Raw genomic sequence first — 27,361 nt, 5'->3', positions numbered from 1 at the left:
CAGCCTGTACTTTGCTCACATGGATTCTCAGTTAAATTATATCTTGTTGATTCAGTACAGGAAAACCAAAAATGAACGCAAATAATTTCTGATGAATGTCCAGATATTATAATATAATTATAAATCGTATCTGAGGCCTACGTTCTGTTATGAATGGTTGTGGTGTTTTTAAGTGCTGTTTTACTGGGGAGGGACATTCAAAAACCGCGGCCCCAGGTTGCTGAAGCTGTTTCACCCACACAAGGTGAAATGAAATATTTGCGAACATAAAAGTGTCTCTTCTTGCTTCAAGGCCTCGCTCGTGGACACTGTCCGCACGCGTCTGTCTGTACGGCTGTAGGCGCCAACATGGTACGCCATCAAACAGTCCTCTCGTGTGGGACCCGAACCCACACAGCTAGAGAAGCAGGAATATACAGAATAAAGAAAAATACCGAACGAAACTCACACTGCCAGGGAGGCGGGACACCTCCCAGCGGGAGTGTTCATCTCCCTCACATGTGGTGTGTAGTGAGTTAGCTGCATGATCGTTGGAGGCAGGGGGACACGTCTATGTCTTTTCTCGCTCCGCATGAACAGCTGTTTTCAGCATCTCGAGGTGTTGAGCCACACATCGACGAGGCCAGTTCACCCTGGGAGAAGAAGTGTGAGTCGGGTTCATAAACAGTATAAGAAGTTCCAAATGTGGAAGTTAGAAACAGAATTTGAAGAAAATATGAAACATTTTAGGATTAGGGATATTGGACAAAATAACAACAATAATAACAACATCATTTCACCATGATGTGAAATATCTTAATATTCAATCAATAAATTAGTGTAATATATTATAAACATACAATGATGTTCATTATGAATGTTTTTAAAGAATGTTCATATACGTTTTATGCCTCCTGTTTTAAGCGCGCAGATGCCAAGCTGGTGCTATTTTAGTTTGGACTTGATGAGAGGCTGTGAACATCAAGAGGGAGGGCGGGGATTCTTACACGCGCCCACAGCCTGGTGGCTGCACACTGGAGCGACTCTGCTGCTGCGCTCCTGAGAAAGAGGGCATCCGTCGGTAAAGCCCGTAACGCGGATATCTCTCCTCTACGGGACCCTCGCGTGAATCACGCGTGTCCCACAGCGATAATGACATCAGTTCATCACCTCGGGATGTCCGTGTGGCTCGCGCTCGCCCTGGCGCACGCGCTGCTGGTCACGGGCCAGGATGTTAAAGGTAAGTCCAATACGCTGGAATAAATAAAGTCATATGTTTGACCCAGAGATTAAAAAGCAGCGTGCTGTCTTTACTGATAACATAAAATAAAAATATGTTAGTTCATACCAGAACTACGTCGTAGGCCTTAATCCGCGTTTCACTGACTTTTGTTTAAAAGTTTTAAAGGTTTACCTCATATTTACCGAATGGTGCTCAAATGTGATGGCCACAAATGTCTCTTTCATGTCTTTTTGGGCGGAAACCATAATGTGTCACGTTAACTCTACGTATTGTTTGAGTCCTCATTTCTTTACACATTTACATTTCTTCCTTTCGTGTTCCTACGAGCGTGACTGAGTCACAGGTGCCTTCATTGCCGCAAATGGCCCTTGGTTCTAGGACACGTTTGTGTTTCAGTCGCTTTGTTTGGAGAAGTTCTTAAAGAAGTCTGTGGTTTTCAGACTAATATTTTTGCTGAAGCCTCCTCATATATACTCATGCTGTTCAGTGTCCCATTGAGTCCCATTGAGTGTGTGTCTGTCATGCTTACACACAGGAAGTGACAGCGGGTCTCACTGTGGCCTTACAGGATTATGAGTTTTCCTTTCTGTTTTTATTTATTTATGTACTTTTTTATTCCATTTAAAACTTTTAAAAGTCCAGCTACACACACTTCTGCTGGCCATGGATTCTGCTGACCAAAGTGTTTATTTGCAAAATCACTTTTGAAATTGTTGAGTCTCCCAGAAATGGCTCAGAAGGCCGTGGTTTTGGTCCGTGTTGAGGTGTTCTAGCCAGTGCTATTCGAGAGTGAGCATGTGAGGAATGAGAAGTCTCTCAGGGCCCTGTGTTTAATGATGTGAGGTTTTCGCAGTGACTATAGTGGCCCAACAATTTTGGTCAACGCCGCCCCACCTCCCAAACAGAGATGGTTCCCTTTAGGTCAGTGTCCCGTAGATCTGATTGGTTGTTACAGGTCTGTGTTTTGTGCTGGCACAGGTTCACTGCTGCCCTGTTCCCTCTGACTCTCCATGGAGGCAATTCTGATGAACGCAGAGCATTGTGTGTGACCTCTCTCAGTAATTACACCTGATGGGCAGACGTCACGCCCACCATGACTGCCAGCCTAAACTGTTTTATAAGGGACAGGAAATGTTTTATATGGGACAGGAAACAATCAGGTTTGGACCCTTTTTCAGTGGTCTCATATCTGATCTGTTTTATACATCATGGAAGGACAAGTGATTAGCTCTACATATAAAAGTTTAAGTTCTGTACATAGCATATACAGTATATCATGGAAATTCAAGAATAGTGAGGATATTTATGTTAAAAGCTCCAGACAGAGGGTGTGTCTTTTCTTCTTACCAAAAATAAAAGTGGCCTGCAGGCAGATGTGAAGCTGAACGTATAATAGAGGGCTGTGTGGTTTCCCTGAAATAACGTCTGTGCTCTCCCACTAAATTGGTACTTGCAATTTTCGTTTTCTTCGGTCTGTAAAGATGCCCGTTCAGATACGTTCCTGGCCAACTACAGCAGGTGCCTGGGGGATTACTGCAGGGGTTTCGTCTTGGAGTCACAGTTGGTCTTATCGGTCTTATGCCTCAGGTATTGGACAGGTATCAGACAGTCATCAGGCAGGTATCGGGCAGGCATTGATGGTGGACAGTATCTTGCCTTACTGTGTGCAGTGTACTCATAATTACCACATTAAGGCATCATGCCCTTTCATTACATGGGCAGAATGTTGGATGTTTCAAATGATTATGAACGGACTACAGCTGCAGGACTGTGGGTCGAAGGTCAGCTCAGTGCTGGAGCGTGACAGCTCTTTCCTGCCATGATCTTACCATGAGCAATCGTGGACATTTCTTGCTGACTGGGTGGGTGGGTGGGGACCATAAGCGATGGTCTCTGCTCCATCTGAGGAGGCTCCCACAGCACAGTCTGGCCTCCATGAGTTTCTCCTCGTGGCTTTGCTGCACACTCAGTCATTAAATTGACCTGGAAATGTCCCAAACACCACAAAAAACCTACCAAAAGCTAGTTTGTTTGTCAACAAAGAGGCCAAAAAGTAATCTCCATGATAGAATCCCAAGTTCAGTACAGAATCTTTTCCATTTGAGTTCAGTTCATTGATCCTTTCTTGTCTTTTACATGGTTCTTTGCAACATTGAAAATAACAGCCAATACACACGTTTCTTTTCTGTCAGTAATGCTCTCACTAGTCGATTAATAATGAAACACACACACATGGTATGAGTACAGCTAGTCTGTTAGTCATATGTGTGTGACGATGCATGTTGTATGATAGCCACCTAGGAATTGTGAACCAGCTCATCACCCACTATCAGCTGGATTAAACTGGGTTGTAATGCTGGGTTAGAAATGCTCTGCCACATTTATCATGTGTTAGATTAGATTAGATTAAACTTTAATGTCATTGCCATTATGCTCAGGGTTAGGGTCAGCAGCACCTTAAGTGATTTCATTCCTTTGCTATTGAAGTACTTTGAGATGTTAAGGAGAAACTGCTCAAGCAGTTATTTATATCCAGCTTCAAAGGTTCATTATGGCACACAGGTGTTTGATGATAGGGAGACTTTGAGTCTCCGTTGAGGTGAGCAGTGTGTACACTCTACCCTTCTACCCTTTGTTCTGTCACCTTTGTTATCACCTGAGCTGTCATCACATGAAGTTATCACCTGAACTATCATCTGAACTATCATATGTGCTGTTATCACCTGTGCTGTTATCACCTGGGTTGTTCTCACCTGAGCTGTTATCAACTGGGCTGGTATCACTTGAAGTTGTTATGACCTAGGCTGGTATCACCTGAGCTGTTATGACCTAGGCAGGTATCACCTAGGCTGATATCACCTGAGCTATTACCTGAACCATCAACTGGGCTGGTATCACCTGAGCTGGTGTCAGCTAGGCTGGTATCACCTGAGCTGTTATCACCTGAGCTAGTATCACCTGGGTAGATATCACCTGAGGTGGTATCACCTGAGCTAGTATCACCTGGACTAGTATCACCTGGGTAGGTATCACATGAGCTGGTATCACCTGAGCTGGAATCACCTGTGCAGGTATTACCTGAGCTGGTATCACCTTAGCTGGAATCACCTGTGCAGGTATCACCTGAGCTGGTATCACCTGGGCTGGTATCCCCTGAGCTGGAATCATCTAAGCTTGCTGGAGCATCAGCTATAAAGGTATTTGTACTGGATAGTGAGCCAGAGTTTGAATCACAGTTCTCACGTTTTAAATAGAGAAATGGGAAAAGTGAGGCTGTCATCATCCTCAGTTTGTGTTTTTGTGAAATCCTGAATTATACGTTCCTGCCACAGGGATACGTGTGGTGAACTATAACTGACAAACAGCAGGCCAGAGATGCACATTCACACAGCAATGTTCCCGCACTCACACCGCGCGTCTGATGGCTGCCGCCTGTCAGCAGACGTCTGCTCTATCTGGGCCTTCTTAAGACAGACTGATCTTTATTCTCACTTAACAGTCTCCCTAGTTTTGTTTTACTTCCAAACAGTAATTAAGGAACCCTAAACAAGACAACCTGCTATTGAGCAGTTTCCTCTCACTCTGTCAGTTAGAGAAGCATTATGGTTATCAGTATGTTATTATTTTAATTTTTTATTCTGCTTATTCTACTTCTGTACTTCAAAGAAACAGGGTGAGCTCTTCTGATTGGTACAGCTAGGCCTATTCTTTGCAGTCCTACACAGGGAGAAGGTGATGGTATGTTGATTGAGAAAACCTCTCTGTTTGATGCAATATAAGGAGAACTGGGTGGTGATTTGAACACAGCATCTTTGAGGTAGTGCACTAGGAGGGTGGTAGAGTGATTGGGACAGAGCCTTGGTGCTGGAGGGGATGCGGTCCTTATCCAGGAAGGGGTCCAGTGAAGGGACCACACTCTTCTGGTGCCTTTTCCATTAGACATTATATGAAGCTTTAGGAATAGTTACAGAAATTATTCATTATTTTTGCATTTTGCATGGTGAGAATGCTGCCAGTAATCTAACGCCTCAAGAATCCAATGTCCTAACACCACCCATTATACACACACACACACACACACACACACACACACACACACACACACACACACACACACACACACACACACACACACACACACACTGACATCAAGACAGCCTTGACTATATTTCCACCAATCAACTACTGAAAGAGGACATCACTCCTAGTCCGTGATTACAGACCTACGATAATCCCCATGGTAATCACTTAGAACTCAGCAGAGTAATAAAGGGACAGAAGCAACTAGCAAGCCCTGCGCTCCACACTGCCCCCTGCTGGCCGCCTCATGACTGCGCTGAGGCCTTGATGTGGTTTTCTATAGGGAGGATGGTGTATTGCAGGGGTAATCAATTAAATCTTTCCGCGGTCCATTTTTGGCAGATAGCTCAGACCTTAGGTCCGGGTTCGCGGTGGCGAACGAAAGTTGTTGAGCGGGGGGGGGGGGGGGGGGGGGGGGTGGCGAACGAAAGTTGTTGAGCGGGGGGGGTTGAACGTAAAGCCCCCCGCACACAGCGAGCAACTAGCTGAGCAAACGGTCACGCGTGCCCGTTTGCTCAGCTAGTTGCTCGCCGTGTGCGGACGCTTGAGACAGAATTCTCTGCCTCTTGAGCCTGTGAGACATTTATCTAACGTGTTTGATATTTTCAGGCACGCGTGCCCGAAATCTCACCGTGTGTGCTCGGCTGAGCAATTTGGCTCAGCAACTTTTCGTCACCAGCCAATTGGAAGCTCGCTTGGCGTCACATGACACTTCGGCGTTTACGCCGTTAACGGCCATCACTAAAGCCTGGTTCACACTACACGACTTTTCAGTCGTCAGGTTTTTGTGCCGTTCGCACTACACGACTGGTCGTGCTGTAATCGCGAGTCTTTCAGTTGTTGTGGCGTTCACACTACATGACTGATCGGCGACGCGGGCTCACGAATTACACGACTGGGGAATCGCCGACTCATCTGGCTGCCGTCCAAAAACACGAGAACACGAAACTCTCCCAGAACCAGCAACACCACGTAGAAGAAAAAAACAATGTACATGTACTCCACATTTTCGTTATTGTTATTTATTTATTTTTACCGTTTAAACACTCCATAGTCCCAAGTTGCCAGAATTATTTCATCTCTCCGTTGCAGTGAACATAGTTATAATCAATCGCACTATTTCTCCAGTGCTGTCACAATAACTTAAACACAGTGTTGTAGTAAAGTTGTAAGAAAGGTGAGGATTTTGTGTGTTTGCTGGGTTACTGTTTTGAAAGCATTCTTGAAAGTTTTTTACATTCTTCAGAGATATCTTCAGCGGTGCCGCGGTTCTCTCTCCGCGTTCCCATTGGCTGTAGCTAGACGCTGCTGCCGACTCGCAGTGGCCGACTGCTAGATATTAAACATGCTAGATATCTGCCAGTCGTCTGCGACCAGTCGGCGACGACTCGGCGAGCGTCTTTCAGCGTCTTTCAGCAGTTCACACTACACGACTGAGCGAGCGACGAGTGATCGCCGATTCGCCTCCGACCACAGTTTTTGTCGGCGATCAGTCGCGACTGAAAAACCAGCCTAAAATCGTGTAGTGTGAACCAGGCTTAATCAAAAGTAAAGAAAGAAGTTGAACAAATAATAACAACCATGAAATTTAAGATAACATGGCTTATTACATCGAATTTGGCGATAGAACAAGAAAATAATCATTTAATCAATTCGGTGTCGTGAAACATGTCTTTATGAAACATAGCAGCATTTTTATTTGGTTGAGACACCATATACTGACGACACCGAATTAGGGTTGCCTGTCTGACAAAAAACAAGGACACTGTCATACTGACACAGTGGGGGGTGGTGGGTGGCGAGTGTAAATTGTTGACGGAGGGGGGGGGTGGCGTAAAATGTTACCGGGGGTGTCAAATGGACACAGCGAGAAAAAAAAGACAGATTTAAAGTGTGCAGAAACAGTCTAAATAGTCGTTTGAACTAACCTAGTGAAAACCAGGACATTAAATGATTTTTTTTGCCGAGACCTAATATTAAAAAGAAGAAAAACCGGGACAGGTGGCAACCCTACACCGAATTGATTAAATTATTATTTTATTATTCTATCGCCAAATTCGATGTAATAAGCCATGTTAACTATCTTATATCTCATGGTTGTTGTCTCATCTTATATCTCATTTATTATCTGTTCAACTTCTTTCTTTACTTTTGATTAGTGATGGCCGTTAACGGCGTAAACGCCGAAGTGTCATGTGACGCCAAGCGAGCTTCCAATTGGCTGGTGACGAAAAGTTGCTGAGCCAAATTGCTCAGCCGAGCGCACACGGTGAGATTTCGGGCACGCGTGCCAGAAAATATCAAACACGTTAGATAAATGTCTCACAGGCTCAAGAGGCACAGAATTCTGTCTCAAGCGTCCGCACACGGCGAGCAACTAGCTGAGCAAACGGGCACGCGTAACCGTTTGCTCAGCTAGTTGCTCGCTGTGTGCGGGGGGCTTAACACTCAAATGGGTGGTGACCGTAACACTCGTCTAAAAATAAATTCTCCGTTTTAAAATATAGTCTCCCGTTAAAATTTTTTTTGGCATTTGGGTCCGTATCCAGTTAATCAGGAATGTGATTGGGTCCGGACAGGACGGCGTTCGGGTCCGGATCCGGACCGCGGTCCGCCATTTGGTGATACCTGGTGTATTGGATGGAGTCTTGATGTGGTCCTCTGTGGGGGAAACCAGGCCTTGGATGGTGCACCCCACAGACTCACAGGCTACATGCCTTAATTACAGGGTGTGTCACGTGATTACAGTTCTGTTTTAATGAAGGCCGACGTATAAAGAACAAACGATCTGGATTACGCTCCTGTGTGTAGCACAGTCAGGTGCTCTGAAGCTCTTAAACTCTGTGTTATTTTCATCACTATTTAGGCAGAATGACACAGGTAGACATTAAGCCTTTGAGATCCAGACTTCTTTGTTGTTGCAATTAAAAATATATTCTCTGTAGATAGTATTGCAAGTTTTGTTTTGTGTATATTTGTGTTATTTTACAGCATGCCTTTCACATTTTCATAGTATTCACTCTGGTCTACTGTCCTGTCTGGTCCTCAACTTTTATGGAAGAGTGTGAAACACTCAGAAAGGCTGGGTGGCATCTTCACCAGAGTCTGGTGGCATCTTCACCAGAGTCTGTAGTAATTTCTTTTTGTGCAAGCGCACTTAGAACAAAGTTGAACAGTTCCACTGTTAATAGGATTTTTCAGCTACTCCATGAATACACTCTCTCTTATGTTAATCCCCAATGAGTACTAGAGTATCTGTAAAAGGGTCCAGGGTTTGTGAGTGCTCCCAGCTTCCTCACGGTGTCAGATGACATTTTTTAAATGAAAAATATGCCTTAATCCAAAAGACGTGACCAATATCAGCTCAGAAATATCACTACAACATGAGTTATATTATTTATTATTATTATTATTATTATTATTACTAATATTATTAATATTATTAGGTTTACCAACCAGTTTTTGACGTTTTCTCAGAATTTATAAACGTTATCAGTAATGTACCCAATACACAGTGAAGGCCTTCATCATACACAACACTCTGCGTGCACTTTGTAGACATTTAAATGTGAAATGAAATGAAATAAAATGTGCCATATTTTGTCAATTGTGATTTTTACACCCCAATCGAAATTTGTCCTCCGCTTTTAACCCATCTGTGCAGTCAGAACACACACACACACACACTAGTGATTACTAGGGGGCTGTGGATCAAACGTACCCAGAGCGGTGGGCAGCCCTAGCCCGGCGCCCGGGGAGCAGTTGGGGTTAGGTGCCTTGCTCAAGGGCACCTCAGTCATGGCCTGTCTGGGAATCGAACCCACGACTTATTCCGTCCACCCGAATCTAACGAGCCTCCGCGCGCACCTCTTCCCCGCAGAAAACACGAAAAGCTGTACGGATGATGGCGTGACGTATGCGGATAACGACATCTGGAAACCAATGCCGTGCAGGATGTGTGTGTGTGATAAAGGCCGGGTCATCTGCGAGGAGATCCGCTGTGAGGATCTGATAGGCTGCGAGCAGTTCTCCATCCCAGAGGGAGAATGCTGTCCCGTGTGCGAGAATTTCGCCAGCGCTCGCGGACGCATTGGTGAGCAATACTCAAAATGCCCTGAAGAGGGCACCAATGCATCAGTAGATCAGTAACTACACAAAAACCTAATCTGAACAAATCATACTCTGCACATAACCCATATTTACTTACAATGGTTACGCTTGCTACAGTATGCCGTTCTGTGTAAGTGACTTGTTTTTTTAAACTGTGTGATACATTTTGTAAACTCTGCTTTTTTATTGTAACTTTCAGAGATAACAGGACTCAAGGTAGGTGACACCCTGTAGTTCACTTGACTCTGTAGACGGTTTGTGTTGTTCAGTTAATTACCTTAATAACCACTGAAAATCACTCTTTAAGGGGCAAAAAGGAGAACCTGGTGATATACCTTATGTGAGTATTTGGGAGAAATTACATTTATATTAGAAGAACATTAATAAGATTTAGCTTCCCCTAGTCCTTAACCTTGTCCATGTTTCATTTCAGATTGTGGGGACCCCTGGGAAGCCAGGACCAATGGTGAGGAGATTTCAGGCCTGTTCATCTTTCCCCTTTAATAATTAGCAATAATACAGCTGAATGCTGAGCTTATGGGTGTTGTATTGTGCCTGAAAGCTTGTCTTTGCCTGTTGCACTAAATAGGGTCCCCCAGGGACAGATGGACGCTCAGGATATCCAGGGATCAAAGGACGAAAAGTGTGCCCTCCCCCCCTACACACACACACACACACACACACACACACACACACACACACACACCTGTTTCACTGAATTATATGAATGTATAAGATATATGCATCCAATTCTCTTGTTTATCTTGGGTAAATGATGTTGTGTATCTGTATAATGAAATGTTGGTGATGACATCTGTTGTGTTGGTAAGGGCGAGGTAGGTCCATCTGGCTTTGATGGGGAACCAGGTGTACCAGGAATGCCTGGTGAATCGGGTTCTCCTGGACCTTCATTACCTGGGGTGAGTGCTATGCCTCTGTATAATGTATTATTCAAGATGAATTACAAACAAATCTGAATGATTGCACAAGGTGGTATTACAAAAGGGCTGCAGGCAGAATAAAGCTTATCATCCTCATTGCCTCTAAAATTGCAAATTCATGGCTTTCTTTTTTTTTGGGGGGGGGGGGGGGGGGTTTGTTACACAACAAACCTGTGAAACATCCCCAGATCATCCCACACCATATTAAAGGTGCCTGAACCACGCGGCAGATGGTTGTGGGTAGCACGTGTCATGGTTTGTGATGGTTTGGAATGTCAGAGCGGCACTGTCCCCATCTGAAGCACAGTGGTGAAACTGAGTATCAGATTGATGCATAACTCCAGCCTGACACCTGATGTTGAAAACATGGTTTAGGATACATGTGATTACGTTAGTGTGCATTGCGAGTGGAACAGGGGCAAAAAAGTTTTGCGGTGCAGTTTATATGTGCTAACTCCAGTTTATAGGTGCTAACACCAGTCTATAGGTGCTAACACCAATCTATAGGCACTAACTCCAGTTTATAGGTGCTAATTCCAGTTTATAGATGCTAACTCCAGTTTATATGTGCTAACTCCAGTCTATAGGTGCAAACTCCAGTTTATAGGTGCTAACTCCAGTTTACAGATGCTAACACCAGTTTATAGGAGCTAACTCCTGTTTATAGGTGCTAACCCCAGTTTATTGATGCTAACTCCAGTTTATAGATGCTAACCCCAGTTTATTGATGCTAACTCCAGTTTATAGATGCCAACAACAGTCTATAGGTTCTAACTCCAGTTTATAGATGCTAACTCCAGTTTATAGGTGCTAACCCCAGTTTATTGATGCTAACTCCAGTTTATAGATGCTAACAACAGTCTATAGGTGCTAACTCCAGTTTATAGGTGCTAACCCCAGTTTATTGATGCTAACTCCAGTTTATAGATGCTAACAACAGTCTATAGGTGCTAACTCCAGTTTATAGGTGCTAACCCCAGTTTATTAATGCTAACTCCAGTTTATAGATGCTAACTCCAGTTTATAGGTGCTAACTCCTGCGTGCTGCTCCACAGAGTGACTTTGCCTCTCACATGGCCTCAGGATTTCATGACGGGAAGTTGGGGATGCCTGGATTAGTCTCCGGATCACCAGTAAGACTCACACAGATTATTAGACCCTTTATTATAATTAACAGTGAAACAGACCTGTGAAGTTACTGAAGAAAGACTCTTCTTTTTTGCTTGTTGATTGGTTATTCACTCTGAATCAGGGTGAAGCAGGTCCCAGAGGACACCCAGGACCAGCAGGGCCCCCAGTAAGTCCCCTGTCCAATGGCACCATGGATCCCCAGACCTCTCAGGGAGTTTAAGCCGCAAGGAAGCAGTCAGCAATGCAAACAAAGTTTTCTGTGTCCCCTAGGGTCCTACAGGAGCACAGGGTAACCCGGGAGATGTGGGCGATCCTGGACCCATGGTAAGAGGAAATGTTGCTAAAAGACGATGTTTAGTCCATGTGTCCAACCTCAAACAGTGTGCAAGTTTGCTTAGAAGGTTCAGAAGGAGGAAGTAAAGAAAATCTGAACTGATTTTGCTGTCTTTCCAGGGACCTCATGGCCCTAGGGGCCCAGACGGTGCTCCGGGAAAGCCTGGACCAGATGTAGGTAGTCCAGATCCCCCCAACCTGTGTCTCTGTCACTGCAATGAATCTCAATAAAAGCAGAGACTTTAAACATTCAGCTCGACCAGTGGTTGTTTTGTGAAGTTGAATTATGTTATTAATCGTAATAACCTATGGAAGAGAAACAAGGGTGCCAATGCTCACCATGATGCTGACATATGCATGTTTTTCCCTGCCAGGGTGAAGCCGGATCTACAGGGAAGCAAGGAGAAGTGGGCTACCCAGGCTCAACGGTGAGTGTCTCCTGTTATTCCACAAGGTTTCCACAGATCAGCGTTGACGTGCATGAGTGCTCAGATTAGCTAACGTTACCATGCTTGGTTTCAGGGTGCCAGAGGTTTTCCAGGGTTACCGGGACAACCAGGGATAAAGGGTCACCGGGTGAGATGGAGGCAAAGCTGTCAAACACATGTGGTTGCAGCTTGTCTTGTGGGTTTGGTCTGAATCTAAGACACAGCCAGCGAAGTCTCAGAGAAGCAGCTCTGTCCCTGCTCTTTAGATGGAGACAACCTTATATCCATCATGCAGATGGTGCAGAGGTTCACACACTGGTGGTGTAGGTGTTCACACACTGATGGTGTAGGTGTTCACACACTGATGGTGCAGGTGTTCACACACTGAGGGTGTAGATGGTCACACTGATGGTGCAGGTGTTCACACACTGATAGTGTAGATGGTCACACTGATGGTGCAGGTGTTCACACACTGATGGTGCAGGTGTTCACACACTGATGGTGTAGATGTTCACACTGATGGTGCAGGTGTTCACACTGATGGTGTAGATCAGGGGTAATCAATTAAATCTTTCCGCGGTCCATTTTTGGCAGATAGCTCAGACCTTAGGTCCGGGTTCGCGGTGGCGAACGAAAGTTGTTGAGCGGGGGGGGGGGGGGGGGGGGGGTGGCGAACGAAAGTTGTTGAGCGGGGGGGGTTGAACGTAACACTCAAATGGGTGGTGACCGTAACACTCGTCTGAAAATAAATTCTCCGTTTTAAAATATAGTCTCCCGTTAAAATTTTTTTGGCATTTGGGTCCGTATCCAGTTAATCAGGAATGTGATTGGGTCCGGACAGGACGGCGTTCGGGTCCGGATCCGGACCGCGGTCCGCCATTTGGTGATACCTGGTGTAGATGTTCACACCCTGATAGTGTAGATGTTCACACACTGATGGTGTAGATGTTCACACACTGATGGTGTAGATGTTCACACTGATGGTGTAGGTGTTCACACACTGATGGTGTAGGTGTTCACACACTGATGGTGTAGATGTTCACACACTGATGGTGTAGATGTTCACACTGACGGTGTAGGTGTTCACACACTGATGGTGTAGATGTTCACACTGATGGTGTAGGTTTTCACACACTGATGGTGTAGATGTTCACACACTGATGGTGTAGATGTTCACACACTGATGGTGTAGGTGTTCACACACTGATGGTGTAGATGTTCACACACTGATGGTGTAGATGTTCACACTGATGGTGTAGGTGTTCACACACTGATGGTGTAGATGTTCACACTGATGGTGTAGGTTTTCACACACTGATGGTGTAGATGTTCACACACTGATGGTGTAGGTGTTCACACACTGATGGTGTAGATGTTCACACACTGATGGTGTAGATGTTCACACTGATGGTGTAGGTGTTCACACACTGATGGTGTAGATGTTCACACTGATGGTGTAGATGTTCACACTGATGGTGTAGGTTTTCACACACTGATGGTGTAGATGTTCACACTGATGGTGTAGGTTTTCACACACTGATGGTGTAGATGTTCACACTGATGGTGTAGGTGTTCACACACTGATGGTGTAGATGTTCACACTGATGGTGTAGGTTTTCACACACTGATGGTGTAGGTGTTCACACACTGATGGTGTAGATGTTCACACTGATGGTGTAGATGTTCACACACTGATGGTGTAGATGTTCACACACTGATGGTGTAGGTTTTCACACACTGATGGTGTAGATGTTCACACTGATGGTGTAGGTTTTCACACACTGATGGTGTAGATGTTCACACTGATGGTGTAGGTGTTCACACTGATGGTGTAGATGTTCACACTGATGGTGTAGGTTTTCACACACTGATGGTGTAGATGTTCACACACTGATGGATGTTGTGGTTGTTTCAGGGCCACCCAGGTGCCCAAGGACCAAAAGGGGAGGCAGGTGCTGTCGGTTCAAAGGTCAGATATATACATATATATATTCTGCCCATTTTATCTGCTTTAATGTGGAGCACGTAATATTATTATTGTACATCACTTGTTTGTTATCTTGGATATTTTATTTGACTGTTTTAGGGTGACCCTGGTGTTCCTGGTACAATGGGACTTCTTGGTCCACCAGTATGTAACCACAAATCCATTCCATATTCACTTCACACACTACATTCGTACGGGATAAGGAACATTTCGGCAGTTTTTTGTTATGATAAAATCCATATGGGAAAAAAAATTATTTTATGCTTAATAATTTTCTCTTTTATAGGGTCCCCCTGGAATTCCTGGTGAGCGTGGCAGGATCGGTCCCACTGGTGCAGTGGTAAGACAGCACTATTCTTCACTGTGTTGCTTATCCACAGACGATTACGAAATTATATCACTGCATGTTAATCTGGCCTGTTGTACTTGTTGAATTTGTGATTGAAGGGTGCCTAACATAAAAAAAACGTCCCTCTAGGGAAAACGAGGAATTTCCGGGAATGTTGGAAAACCTGGACCAATGGTATGTTATGTGATGCTTCCTCTCTGTGCCGAAATCTTTAAGTACACACTTAATCTTGCCACCAATAGCCATGAAGTCACCTAAAACCAAAAGACACTGTGATCATCTGTGAGTCTGCAATGTTTGGCTGTGTTCCTCACAGGGCCCTATGGGTATCACTGGAGCTCCAGGGTTTCCTGGTGGACCAGGCATGAAGGTTAGCCTGACTGTGATTGGTCCTTTCACTCAACTAACTCAAAATAGCAGTTCTGAAATTCTGATAATCCCAATTTGATGTGGTCAACTTGCACTGAAAGAGCAACCGGTGCTATGTGTATGATTAGATGTGATGTTGGTTGGTGTCACACAGGGCCAGCCAGGGGCCACGGGCCCTCGAGGCCCAGGAGGACTCCAGGGCCCCAGGGGAGAGCCAGGACGTCAGGGCCTATCTGGAGCTCAGGGCAACCAGGTTGGCCTTACTCACTCCGCTGTATGTGTCTCGACGTGGTGCTGAGCGTGACATATGTGCGTGTTGTCATTCCCAGGGGCCACCAGGCACGGACGGGGCCCCCGGAGCCCGAGGGTCATCGGTGAGTATTGTCCATCAAAGTCGTTCAGTTATTCACTTCGATTAAAGCCTGAACGTCCACCTGTGGTGCACTAATGCTTTGATTGTCGGTTCCACTGAGTATGTAGTATGTAGTGGGATGTATTTACTGCTTCCTGTAGGGCACCCCTGGGGTGCAGGGTGCGGTGGGACTGATCGGACAGCCCGGTCCTCCTGGACCACAGGGAACCACAGGATCAGCTGGGATCAAAGGTCAAGTGGTAATGAGAGACTCTTCACAGCGATATATATATATATATATATATATATATATATATATATATATATATATATATATATATATATATATATATATCTCAGCCATACCACCGAAGCACCTGCTGCATTAGTTTAATAAACATGAATATTATAACTTTTATGTGATAATGTGGCAGTGCTGAAAGATGTTAATTTGTTTGTAAAATATCTTTATTCCAGTGATGTACGGGATAAATTGTGTGACAGGTATGTCAAAAGGTCCTGCAGCAATTTATGTTTGTGCACTTGTAGGGTGAGCTGGGTTCCCCGGGGTTTAAAGGAGAGCCAGGATTAAAAGGAGAACCCGTGAGTTTTTAAAACGCTTGCTAAACCTCAGAACCTGTTCTTTCATTTGCACAGTGTCCATGCTAGTGAATAAATGTGATACCTGATCAGGTCAATCTGGCTTCACCATGGCAGGGTTTGCTGGTGTTTTGCTTAGACTCTTGTTTGTCCTAGGGACCTCCAGGAGCTCACGGAGAGCTTGGTCCAGCAGGAGAAGAAGGGAAGCGTGGACCCCGAGGAGATCCCGGCGCTATAGGCCCCCCCGGAGCAGCCGGAGAGAGAGTGAGGGCCAAACTCCACCACCTTCCATAAACAACCATCGCTGTGTCACTGCCGCTACGCGCTGTGAATCGTTATGTCGTTACATCGTTACGTTATGTCCATTATGAATCGTTATGTAACGTTATGAATCGTTACGTTATGTCGGACTGCAGTGGGCTTGTGTTGGATTTTGTCAAGTTGCTTTTTAGAACACGAGTCAATGTTTTTAGGGAGCCCCAGGAAATCGTGGCTTCCCCGGTGCTGACGGGCTACCTGGACCGAAGGTAGGCGAGGTTTCCGTTGTTTTTAGCGGGTGGGTCTGCACTTCTCTTCCTGTCACCCTGGTTTGGGTTTGCTCCTGATCTCCCCAGGGCGCTCAAGGAGAACGTGGCGGACCCGGCACTGGAGGGGCTAAAGGAGCGAGCGGTGATCCCGGTCGCCTCGGTGAACCAGGCCTCCCGGGGGCAAGGGTAAGACAACACTTGACAAGCGCTAAAACTTTGCACGTTTCACAGGCTCACAAGGGGGCGCTGTGTAAGACTGGGGCCTTGCATCAGTGACACTGTGCTTTTAGGTGTTGCATCATTATACATCATGGTTACAGTCTTTGCTGTTTTTTAAGGGTCTGACTGGTATTCTTGGACTCCAAGGACCAGAAGGGAAAATTGGACCCCAGGTAACTAATTTCATCATATTGAATAAGAATATCTGAACTAAACTCATTACTATGTCAAAACTGACATATGAATGAAGTGGCTAACCAGAGAAAGCATCTTTAATGAAAGGATGACCTTTATGTGTAATGGCACAGTCTGAGTAATTTTCAAGAAACAAACGCATTGAAACCTGAACAATTGAAACGTTTTAACTTTGCAATTATATTAAATCCTAATTTGATCTAATTCATATGCATGAAGACTTGAGTTTGAATTATGCCTGTGAAGTCCCACATGACTTTGGAAGTAGATTTGATTAGACATACCTGTAAATCATGAAAGTGTGTATCATGGCCCCTTCTGTCTCCGTCATGGACTGTTTTGTGTAGGGAGCACCAGGAGACGATGGCAGTCCTGGTTCTGCTGGCTCCACCGGAGTCCGAGGCCTGGCAGGATCTATGGGTCTCCCTGGACCTAAAGGCTTCAGCGTAATCCATCAACATCTTCACAACTTCATTTGATACTTGATACTGTAGTGAGGACCATTGCAGTCCATACTTCACAGTGGCAGAGGTTCTTAGTCCAAGTCCAGTCCTGGTAAACAACACCATGCACGGTCCATACAGTCTGTGGTTTTTGATTTATTCCAGCTTCTCATCTCAACAGTCTGAGATCTAGAATGCAGTAAATATGTGGGCTGGCTGGGGCCCCCACTGTGGACTGGGTTCTGAATCCCTCTAGTATGGTACCATATTCCAGTCTATTTGTGTGAGAATGTGAGTTTTCACCATCTATTTGCTTTGTGTTTTTGACATGCAGGGAGACCCAGGGAAGTTGGGAGAGGCCGGATCTGCGGGGGTTCCTGGGCAGAGAGTGAGTGCAGTCACAGATCACACGGCTCTGGGAAGGTGGAGCATGGGTGGAGTATGGGTGGAGCATGGGTGGAGGTGTGGTCTTTAAGGCATGAGATGGAACCGTTTGTCACTTTTGCAGGGGCCCAATGGGAAAGACGGAGAGGAGGGTGCGTCAGGGGCCGCGGGACCACCCGTGAGTGTTCTGTGATGCATCACCAAAGGACCTGGAGTGCTGTCTGTGACCTGGGACCTGTGACCTTTCACCTGTTTGCTTTGATTTCAGGGTGTAGCAGGAAAGAGAGGAGAGCAGGGCCCTCCTGGGCTGACAGGCTTTCAGGTGTGTGAAATAAACCCACAATCGTCACAGAGGAGAAGTTTTATGAGTTTGTGTCTCCATCCTCTTTGAGTAGTCCTTGGCTTATGTAACTGTGAGCAGGTTTGTGCATATTGAATGCAAATTTACTTAAAAGGGTCTTCACAGCCAATAAGCCATGTGGACTATGAGGACGTTGATTAGGGATTGGTTAGTATTGTTTAGCATTAGTGATATAATGCTTTCCTGAAGCATTATAAGTCCAGTAGCCTCAGGTGACCATCAGAGATTAGGATTATTTTGAAATTATGACTGCTGTAATATCTTGCATTTCAGGGTTTACCTGGACCCCCAGGCCCACCTGGAGAGTCGGGCAAACCAGGCGATGAGGTGAGTGTATCTTGTTTTTTGACCTGTCTACTGAGTACTATATGGATTTGCTGTGTACTGTATACTGTGTATTGAGCTGTGTATTGATCTGTGGTATTGTTCTCTGTTCAGGGTGTACACGGAGAAGCAGGCTCTGTAGGCCAGATTGGCCCTAGAGTAAGCTGGATCTAAGTTAATTTTACATTGGTCAAATTGAGCATCATCTCCCATGTGGCATAATGTACTTCTCACACCCTTTGATGTGCCCTGTAGGGTGAGCGTGGGACCCCTGGAGAAAGAGGAGATCCTGGTCCCAACGGTCTCCCTGGGCCTAAAGGCGGTCAGGGGAGTCACGGTCCAGATGGACCAAAGGTCCGTCAGCGCTACTGTCCACCCTCACGTATTTAAAAGCCACCGCCTGTCCGCCTCTACCTCACATTGTTGTGCTAGCTACGTATTGCAATGCAACAGACTCAAAAGTCGTAATGTCATGTCCAGACAGCCTGAATGCGCTACGTTTTTAATGGCGATATTTTGCATGTGGAGACACCAGACAGGAATGATGGTGAACACGTGCTGCCCGTGTCCTGCAGGGTAGCTCAGGACCCGCGGGGGTGATCGGAGAACCGGGACCTCCTGGCCTGCAAGGGATGCCTGGGGAGAGAGGGATCCCTGGCCCAGCAGGACCTAAAGGAGAACATGTAAGTGTGTGCGTGTGTGTGTGCGTGTGTGTGTGTGTGTGTGTGTGTGCGTGTGTGAGAAGATGCCTTTGAAGTCCCACCACATTTTGCAGGAGGTTCAGCTGATAAACTGTAAGTTTGTGAAAAGATGATCATCCCCTGTTCCTGCTTGTTTCAGGGTTCAGTGGGGGTGAAAGGTGCGGAGGGAACTGCTGGCAATGATGGTGCTCGAGTGAGTGTTAGCATGAACCACAGGACAACCCTCATGTGACTCCACACCCTGTGGGAAAGAACAGGGCTAACGCACCTCTGTCTTGTTTCAGGGTCTCCCTGGACCCACTGGACCTCCAGGGTCAGCTGGATCAGCTGGAGAAAAGGCAAAAATTCTTATTTTAATTTATTGATATTTATTTATGACATTATTAGGTTGGCATGGGCCACTGTTGGACTTACAGAAGGAGGCAGTGGTTAATGATTGGCTGCGTTGTGTGTGTTTGTTTCAGGGAGAGACAGGCCCCCGAGGGCCCGCTGGACCCCCAGGCTCCAGAGCTATGGCAGTGAGTATACTGTGTTTTACACATGAATGTCCAACCTGCCAAATTACTAGTGGAACACTGGTGATATGAGTGAGTGTGTGTGTGTGTGTGTGTATATGTTGTCCTTTTCAGGGTTCTTCTGGTGAGCCTGGTCCTACTGGTCCAGCTGGTTTTGCTGGGCCTCCCGTGAGTATATCTATTTTTCATCCATCCATCCAACCATCCATCCATAAACGTAAGTAGTAAAACAATGTAATAAGGTGAGTTGATTTCAGCTGTGGTTTTGGTGCCCCCCTTCGGCAGGGTCCTGATGGTCAGCCTGGTGTGAAGGGGGAGACAGGAGAGCCCGGCGCTAAAGGGGACACAGGTTCCCCAGGACCTCAGGGAATGGCTGGAAAACCAGGTTCTCAGGTGTGTGAGCAGACAGTTCAGGCTTCATGTTTTTTTTAACGGTGCCTTGAAGAAAGGCATCACATCACCAAAGTGAGGGCTCCTGGTTTAAATCCCAGCTGGGAGAGCCAGGCTGTTTCAGACAGAGGTTCTTCATCAAGCAAAGTGACAAAGAATGATGAAGACTTCCTCTACCTCTATATGAAGGTTATATGGATAGTGCATTATATATATCACACACTATTCATATAACCTTCATAGTGGTGATTCAATTTGACAGTCAATGCTCTGCAAGTGAAAATGTTGCTCTGCAGGGCGCGACTGGTGTATCGGGGCTGAAGGGAGGCAGAGGCACTCAGGGGGCAGCTGTAAGTCTCAAACCAGTCCATACAACCCCATACAACCCCATACAACCCAGTATAACCCCATATAACCCCATACAACCCCATACAACCCCATATAACCACATACAACCCATACAACCCTATATAACCCCATACAACCCTATATAACCCTATATAACCCCATACAACCCAGTATAACCCCATACAACCTGTATAACACCATACAACCCCGTATAACCCCATACAACCCCATATAACCCCATACAACCCCATACAACCCCACACAACCCCGTTTAACCCCATACAACCCTATATAACCCCATACAACCCATTATAACCCCATACAACCCCGTATAACCCCATACAACCCCACACAACCCCGTTTAACCCATACAACCCCGTATAACCCTATATAACCCCATATAACCCTATATAACCCCATACAACCCCATATAACCCTATATAACCCCATATAACCCTATATAAACCCATACAACACTATATAACCCCATACAACCCTATATAACCCCATATAACTCCATACAACCCCATATAAACCCATATAAACCCATACAACCCTATATAACCCCATACAACCCCATATAACCAACCCTATATAACCCCATACAACCCTATATAACCCCATACAACCCTCCCACCCCTCCCACCCTCCCTGGGTCACTCTTCCCTCACTGTGCTGTTTCTCCGTGTGTCGTCAGGGCCCCAGCGGGTTCCCAGGGTCTCCGGGAGGCGTAGGAACAGCAGGCCCAGCTGTGAGTTACTGTCAGATTAAAAACCTTTTGTGTTTCTCGTTAATGCCATTATAGGTGCTGCCAGTGGGTCGTTCATTCCTTCACTCTTGTAAAGGCATGAAGTCATTTTAATTTCAGTGCAGCTACTGAAAAATTTACATTAGTGGCTCAACGATGATTAAATCATTTTCCTGGAGTTTTAAAGGCTGAATCACTTTAGTGAAACGAAGCAGGACATGGCTGAATGTTTCTTGGGCAACACATTTTGGCCAGGGTCCAGTTGGGGAAGCTGGGCCTCAAGGTACCCCAGGTAAGGAGGGTCCACCTGGCCTACGAGGAGATCCTGGAGGCGCTGGACGTCAAGGGGAGCAGGGGAACCGGGGACCTGCTGGAAGCCCTGGAGATAAAGGGGACTCTGGAGAAGATGGACTTCCTGTAAGTTAAAGATCCCTCAGACTGGTTAAAGTTCAGAATGTGAAAAGCATCTTTACTGCAGAGAAAAAAGATGCGAAAAACAAAATTCAGTACATGCTACGTTAACTGAGTTGAATAAGGTGTGTCTTAAACCCAATACCTATTAAACCTGTGGTCCTCAGGGATCGGAACTGCATACTACTCTTTTTAATTCCCATTTTTAAATTGCTCAGGGGCCTGATGGACCTCCCGGGCTTCCAGGAACAACAGGACAAAGAGGATTGGTGGGTCTGGCAGGAATGAGAGGAGAGCGTGGAATGATGGGTCTCCCTGGCCCCGCTGTAAGTACTGCTGTCACCACAGACTGGAACTGTGGATTATTCCGGTTGGATGGTTGTGTTGTGGCAGATCCTGTATTCAGATACATGTATCCAGATCCATGTAGCATGCAGCCACTGTTGGGCCCTTGAGCAAGGCCCCTCACCCTCCCAGCTCCAGGGGGCGCTGTGGAGCCCTTGAGCTGCACCATGGCTGATCCTCCGCTCTGACTCCAACTCACAAAAGAAGCTGAGATATGCAAATAGAGTCATTTCAGTAAACTGCGCACATTTGTATAAATATACAATATAACACTTGCCACAGATGAACACACGAACATCTGTCCTAGATGGTTTTCATTTCAGATATGTGTAAGAGTACGTGTTGTTTTGTTTTCAAATGTCTTCATTTCGATGTCCAGTGCCTTCTTCACTGTGTCCAACATACACCTGAGCCCACACCTTCACCTCCTCTCCCAGGGTGCACCGGGCAAGCCGGGATCTACAGGACCTCAGGGAACTAAAGGAGCGATCGGTCCCATTGGACTGCCTGGGCTGACAGGAGCCCGAGGAGACGCTGGCCCAGAGGTCTGAACCATCAGTACAGTACGGTCTGCTCACAGAGGTCCTTTAAATGACATCTTCATATTTACATCTTCTTTTGACTTTTTTTTTTTTTGCAAGGGTCTTTCGGGAGATTCGGGGAGTGCTGGAGCTGATGGAACCATCGGAGTCAGAGTAAGTGAAAACCCAAATCAGAGCAGATCAACTATAACGACTCGTTTTCTGGTTCTGTTCTGGCAGATATGCCCAACGCAAGTGTGAGGATGAGGATAAACTGTCAAGTGTGTGTTGTCAGGGGGACAGAGGAAGTCCTGGTGTGGAGGGTGTGGCAGGAGCTCAGGGTGGAGCCGGGTCTCCTGGACCGGTAGGAGCACCTGGAGGTCCAGGACTCCGAGGTGAACAGGTGAGTTACTCCACCTGTGCAATGTTTTTATTTATCACACAGCTGGAAATATTTCACTGTATATATTTTACTACATATATGTATGTGTATATATTATACTTTGGGCTAATGGATGTCTTGATTACAGGGATCAAGGGGTCCAACTGGCTCAGCAGGCCAGCCAGGAACTAGAGGAAAAAAGGTTGCTTATCTGTCCCAACTTCATACACTGGATTTGTTATAAGAGGTTATGGGAGAGTGTTTGATAGATTGCTGTCTGATTGACCTCAGGGACCACAAGGACCTCTTGGAGACAAAGGAGACAACGGAGATACCGGTGAAAGAGGTCAGAAAGGTCATCGTGGGTTCACCGGACTGCAAGGTCTCCCAGGATCAGCAGTGAGTGCGAGATGATGATTCTGCAGACCACCTCTGTAACTCTTTAACTTAAGATCAGTTGTGATGATGATGATGATGAAGTAGTTTCAGATCAGTAGTGACGATTCTGCCTGTCAGATAATTATGAAGACCAGAAGTGATGATGATGATGGTAGAGATGATGATGATGGTAGAGATGATGCTAACCTCATCCTCTGTTCACAGGGAGCTACAGGAGATGCAGGTGCTAGAGGAATCACAGGGCCAAGTGGCCAAAGAGTGAGTTCCTTACTATGACTGACATTATTCTCACATTACTAAACACATTACATCAGGAGGCCCACATAAACTACACGTCAGATATTAAGAATGTGTAATATAAACCATAGAGTAAAACCAGTGTCCCAAAACCCCACAATATTGAGTAGAGCACTGCTGCGTGAGAGACACTGCCCTTCAGTGCTGATGACTGCTCTGTGTTGTCGTTAGGGACTCCCGGGGCCTGTTGGGCCTCTTGGTAAGGAAGGTGTCCAGGGTCCCCCTGGACCAGTGGGCTCACCTGGAACCCGGGGTGCTGCCGGAGACATCGGACCAGAGGTGAGGAACCAACGTAATATGCCACACAGCGCCCTCAACTTTAGACAGACTTTTTAGACTTCCTCAGTATAGAAAATCCAGGAGGTGAGGTCATTTGAATGAATGGTGAATGAATGGGTGGGAGTTTTGTTAGCGATGTAGCGATGCTTTGTTAGCGATTAAGTGATAATTTGTTAGCGATGAAGTGATGTTTTGATGGTGATGTAGCCATGTTTTGCTAGCAGTGTAAGTTTGAGGAAGCGTCGTTCACTCCTAAGTGTTGTTTCTCTGCTCTGCTAAGGGCCCTCCAGGCGAACCCGGACCCCCAGGCCCTCCCGGTCCTCCTGGCCCCCCTACAGCTGCCGTAGACGACCTGTTTGGCGCAACGGTCGACTACGACGGTGAGCCTGACGGCGAACCCGAGGCCCCGCCCCCTCCACCGGAGTTTAACAAGGACGAAGCGAGGCCTGGGAAAAGTGCGGGCGTGGCCCACGCGGACGGCGGCATCCACGCCTCACTGAAGGCCCTGGGCGGCCAGCTGGACGGCATGCGCAGCCCCGACGGAAGCCGGCAGCAGCCTGCACGCACCTGCCTGGACCTGAAGCAGTGCTACCCGCTGAAGAGGAGCGGTGAGGACCAAGGGAGAAGCATGCGGGCTCAGGGGCTGAGATGAGATGATTAGTGACTTGCAGGGTGCTGATTGGTAGTCAGATTCTCAGAGGATTCGGGAGCATTGCGATGGGCATTTATGGAGAATCAGGCAGTGTGCTTTGGTGAAGCATTTTTGCGGAGACAACAGGCTCTTGTTTACTTTAGTTTTCTGATTCTAACTAAGTTATCCAGTTTTCCTCCAGAAGCACAAAAAATCAGTTCATTACAAATCTTTGGATACAGGTCTCCCATGTGAACGCAGGGGTGTTCAGAGCTGTAAACGGGAGTCGCGTTTAGCTCGATTGTGAATTCGTACCGACTCCTGGCCCTTGCCGCACTGCAGGAGAGTACTGGGTGGACCCCAACGAAGGCAGCCCCAACGACGCCATCCAGGTGCACTGCAACATGGAGACCGGGGAGACGTGCATATCCGCCAACCCCTCCACCTTCGCCCGCAAGACCTGGTGGAGCTCACGTTCCAGCATGCCAAAGCCCGTGTGGTTTGGGGCCACCATGAACAGAGGAACCAAGGTTGGTGCAGCCTAATGTAGTTTTTGAACTACAAGACAAAAACAAAACGTCTTTTTATTTCAGTAAATTGAACTTGGAGTTGACTTACCTGACTCCTGACATTATTTTTAACTCGCGTGTCTGCCCTGAGGTGCACTAATCAACCTGCTCTCTGTACTTTCCCATAATTCCTTGGTCTCACGATGGCGCCCCGCGACTGCCTCCAGTTCACCTACGGGAGCAGAGAGACGGCTGCCAACGCCGTGGTGCTTCAGCTGCGCTTCCTCCGCCTGCTCTCCAAAGAGGCGTCCCAGAGCGTCACCTACCACTGCAGGAACAGCGTGGCCTACAAGGACGAGAGGAGCAGCAACCTGAAGAAGGCCGCCGTGTTCAAGTCCGCCGACGGGCAGGAGATCAAGGCGTACAGCAACAACCGCCTCAAGTACACCGTCAGCGAGGACAGTTGCTCGGTGAGCGGCTAAAACCCGTCGGCCACGTCGAGACCTTTTGATCACAGATGCGCTGGCTCCGCCCACAGATCTTACGCTCATTCTGTTCTCTCCCCCTCTCTTCGCTTCCCTCAGAAATCCAACGGCGAGTGGGGCAGGACCGTGTTCGAGTATCGTACCCAGAAGCCTTCGAGACTGCCCATCGTGGACATGGCCCCGGTGGACGTGGGTGGTGCGCACCAGGAGTTTGGCATCGACGTCGGCCCAGTGTGCTTCTCGTGAGGTCCTCGAGGTCGAAGGGCCCTGCGGCCCCACGCGTGGACACTGCTCACCCGGCCGAAAAGCCCAAACGCAGGACTTCAGCTGTCTGCCAGCACAGTATTTATTGCTCAAGCCAGTCTGGGACGATGAGCCTCAGTAGTATGATAACACTCTCACTCTTATTCTTTATTAAGGAATTCCACTAGCTTGGGGCAGATGAATATATGAGAGGCCATGTGGACCTATTAATTTAAATATGCCTTGATCATAAATCATGTGCCCCATGCACTGTTGTGTATTATTAATAAATTTGTATGATTTCTTGTTGAAAAAAGTTCAGATGACTATTATGTTTTAATGTCAGGGCCACAACCACACACTCTATTTTGATTGTTAGATGTTTGATTTTTTATCACTTTAATGAAATTCCAGTTTAAGGGTCACAGAGTAATTTAATAGTGACAGACTACAACGGTATTTAATGCAGTTGCCAAGGAGAGAACGTTGTCCACTGGACCTGATTGAGACCTCCTTGCTCCTTCCATACAGACGAAAACACAACTGCAAAATCGGCCGTTGAACAGACTTCGTATTTGCTACCTCTGAAAGATGGTGCTTCTGTCCATAAGGGACCATTTGACTGATGATTTATTTACATATGAACATTAATAGATCTTTTTGTACTTTCTCTGAGCACAAGTGTTTCATTAAAGTATGATTGTATTAATTTGTGACATTATCTTTTATATGTACACACCACTCATGACAGATTGGTGTTTTTGTTTTTTGGCTTAACACGTTAACCTTTCATACAGGGATGATCCAGACTGCTTAAAAACATTCAAAACAAAAGTGACACCACGCACAGCTTCAAAGGGAAATATCTTTGGTAAAGATGGAAGATGAGTTCGGTGAGCGTTCCTTTATTTACTAAATGTAACATTGAGCACATTATAAAGCAAACAGACGTTCTGCATAAGTGACTGTGCATACATCTTCGCAGTGGTATTACAGAAAATGCAAATGTCTGTGAATAAGAAACCATCAACACAAAAAACAGTTATGCCACAATCTTGTGTAGCTGCTCACTGTTGCACTCCCTAGTAGTTTCCAGGGCAACCCTTAGTAGTTTCCTGGGCAACCCGTAGTAATTTACAAGACAGTTTTCTGACAACTACTAATGGTGAGTCACCTGAAACCAAACACACACGTGTGTGTGTGCATATGCATACATATAAATGCACATATATGTGTGTAACTCAACAATTCCTCAACTGCAACATTCAGATAATTAAAACAACAATCGGCTGTAAAATGCTCTGCAAACTCTCTGTAGAATGACTTACTGTGGTATAAAAATAGAAACAACTTGTACAACCTGTGCAAACTTGTACAACCTGTCTCATGGCTTAGTCGATGCAAAATGTCAATAGAAGTGTTAAAGGTTCTGTTAGAAGTTGAGACATCCACACAGAAACGATCTTGGACCTCAGCATATGTCTGCTTGGTCCGCAGAAAACACGGTGCCCTCCAGAGTCAGACCCATTTGGAACCCCTCCTGAGGGAGAAAACACACCATATTGGAACAGAGGCCGTGGCCAACGCGGCGTTCAGATACACCAGCTATGATAAGGACAGGGCGTGATGATGATATGGAACAAATGGAAATGTATTCAACAAGCGTATGAATAAAATTTATCCAAAAGAAATGGAAGTTATTGCTTTCGGGGGAATAATTACCGGATGCAAATTAAAATTCAGAGAGGTGGATTTTACTTCTTATCCAGACTGCTCCAGTGTGTTTGTGTCTAGTGTTGGAT

General features: G+C 46.2%; 2 protein-coding genes across 4 annotated transcripts in view; one reads left to right on the top strand and one right to left on the bottom strand.

Moving 5' to 3' along the window:
* Positions 1–492: 492 nt before the first annotated feature.
* On the top strand, positions 493–27,235 carry col5a2b (collagen, type V, alpha 2b). The gene is made up of 55 exons (XM_077015551.1): positions 493–646; positions 904–1,219; positions 9,183–9,395; positions 9,612–9,628; positions 9,720–9,752; positions 9,846–9,878; positions 10,002–10,055; positions 10,243–10,332; positions 11,409–11,486; positions 11,606–11,650; positions 11,755–11,808; positions 11,938–11,991; positions 12,192–12,245; positions 12,340–12,393; positions 14,161–14,214; positions 14,332–14,376; positions 14,519–14,572; positions 14,711–14,755; positions 14,898–14,951; positions 15,105–15,203; positions 15,280–15,324; positions 15,464–15,562; positions 15,852–15,905; positions 16,059–16,166; positions 16,376–16,429; positions 16,517–16,615; positions 16,768–16,821; positions 17,191–17,289; positions 17,621–17,674; positions 17,795–17,848; positions 17,939–17,992; positions 18,305–18,358; positions 18,470–18,514; positions 18,611–18,709; positions 18,931–19,038; positions 19,196–19,249; positions 19,341–19,394; positions 19,521–19,574; positions 19,686–19,739; positions 19,857–19,964; positions 20,258–20,311; positions 21,007–21,060; positions 21,313–21,474; positions 21,687–21,794; positions 22,251–22,358; positions 22,455–22,508; positions 22,630–22,737; positions 22,865–22,918; positions 23,008–23,115; positions 23,320–23,373; positions 23,584–23,691; positions 23,972–24,299; positions 24,665–24,852; positions 25,059–25,301; positions 25,416–27,235. The coding sequence occupies exons 2-55, from the start codon at positions 1,132–1,134 to the stop codon at positions 25,560–25,562; spliced, it is 4,500 nt and encodes a 1,499-aa protein (XP_076871666.1). The 5' UTR covers positions 493–646; positions 904–1,131; the 3' UTR covers positions 25,563–27,235.
* gulp1b (GULP PTB domain containing engulfment adaptor 1b) overlaps positions 26,449–27,361 on the bottom strand; it is a 29,803-nt gene continuing 28,890 nt past the window's right edge. For 2 of the 3 annotated variants that reach the window (XM_077015553.1, XM_077015552.1), the window contains one exon: positions 26,449–27,099. In XM_077015553.1, coding sequence (XP_076871668.1) covers positions 27,078–27,099 — 22 coding nt within the window. In that variant the 3' untranslated portion in view covers positions 26,449–27,077. The remainder of the gene's footprint in view (positions 27,100–27,361) is intronic. The other variant, XR_013132888.1, reaches the window with a different exon arrangement.

Source organism: Brachyhypopomus gauderio, chromosome 8 (assembly GCF_052324685.1).
Source record: "Brachyhypopomus gauderio isolate BG-103 chromosome 8, BGAUD_0.2, whole genome shotgun sequence".
NCBI classification, from domain to species: Eukaryota; Metazoa; Chordata; class Actinopteri; order Gymnotiformes; family Hypopomidae; genus Brachyhypopomus; species Brachyhypopomus gauderio.
This window is presented reverse-complemented; position numbering and strand designations above follow the sequence as displayed.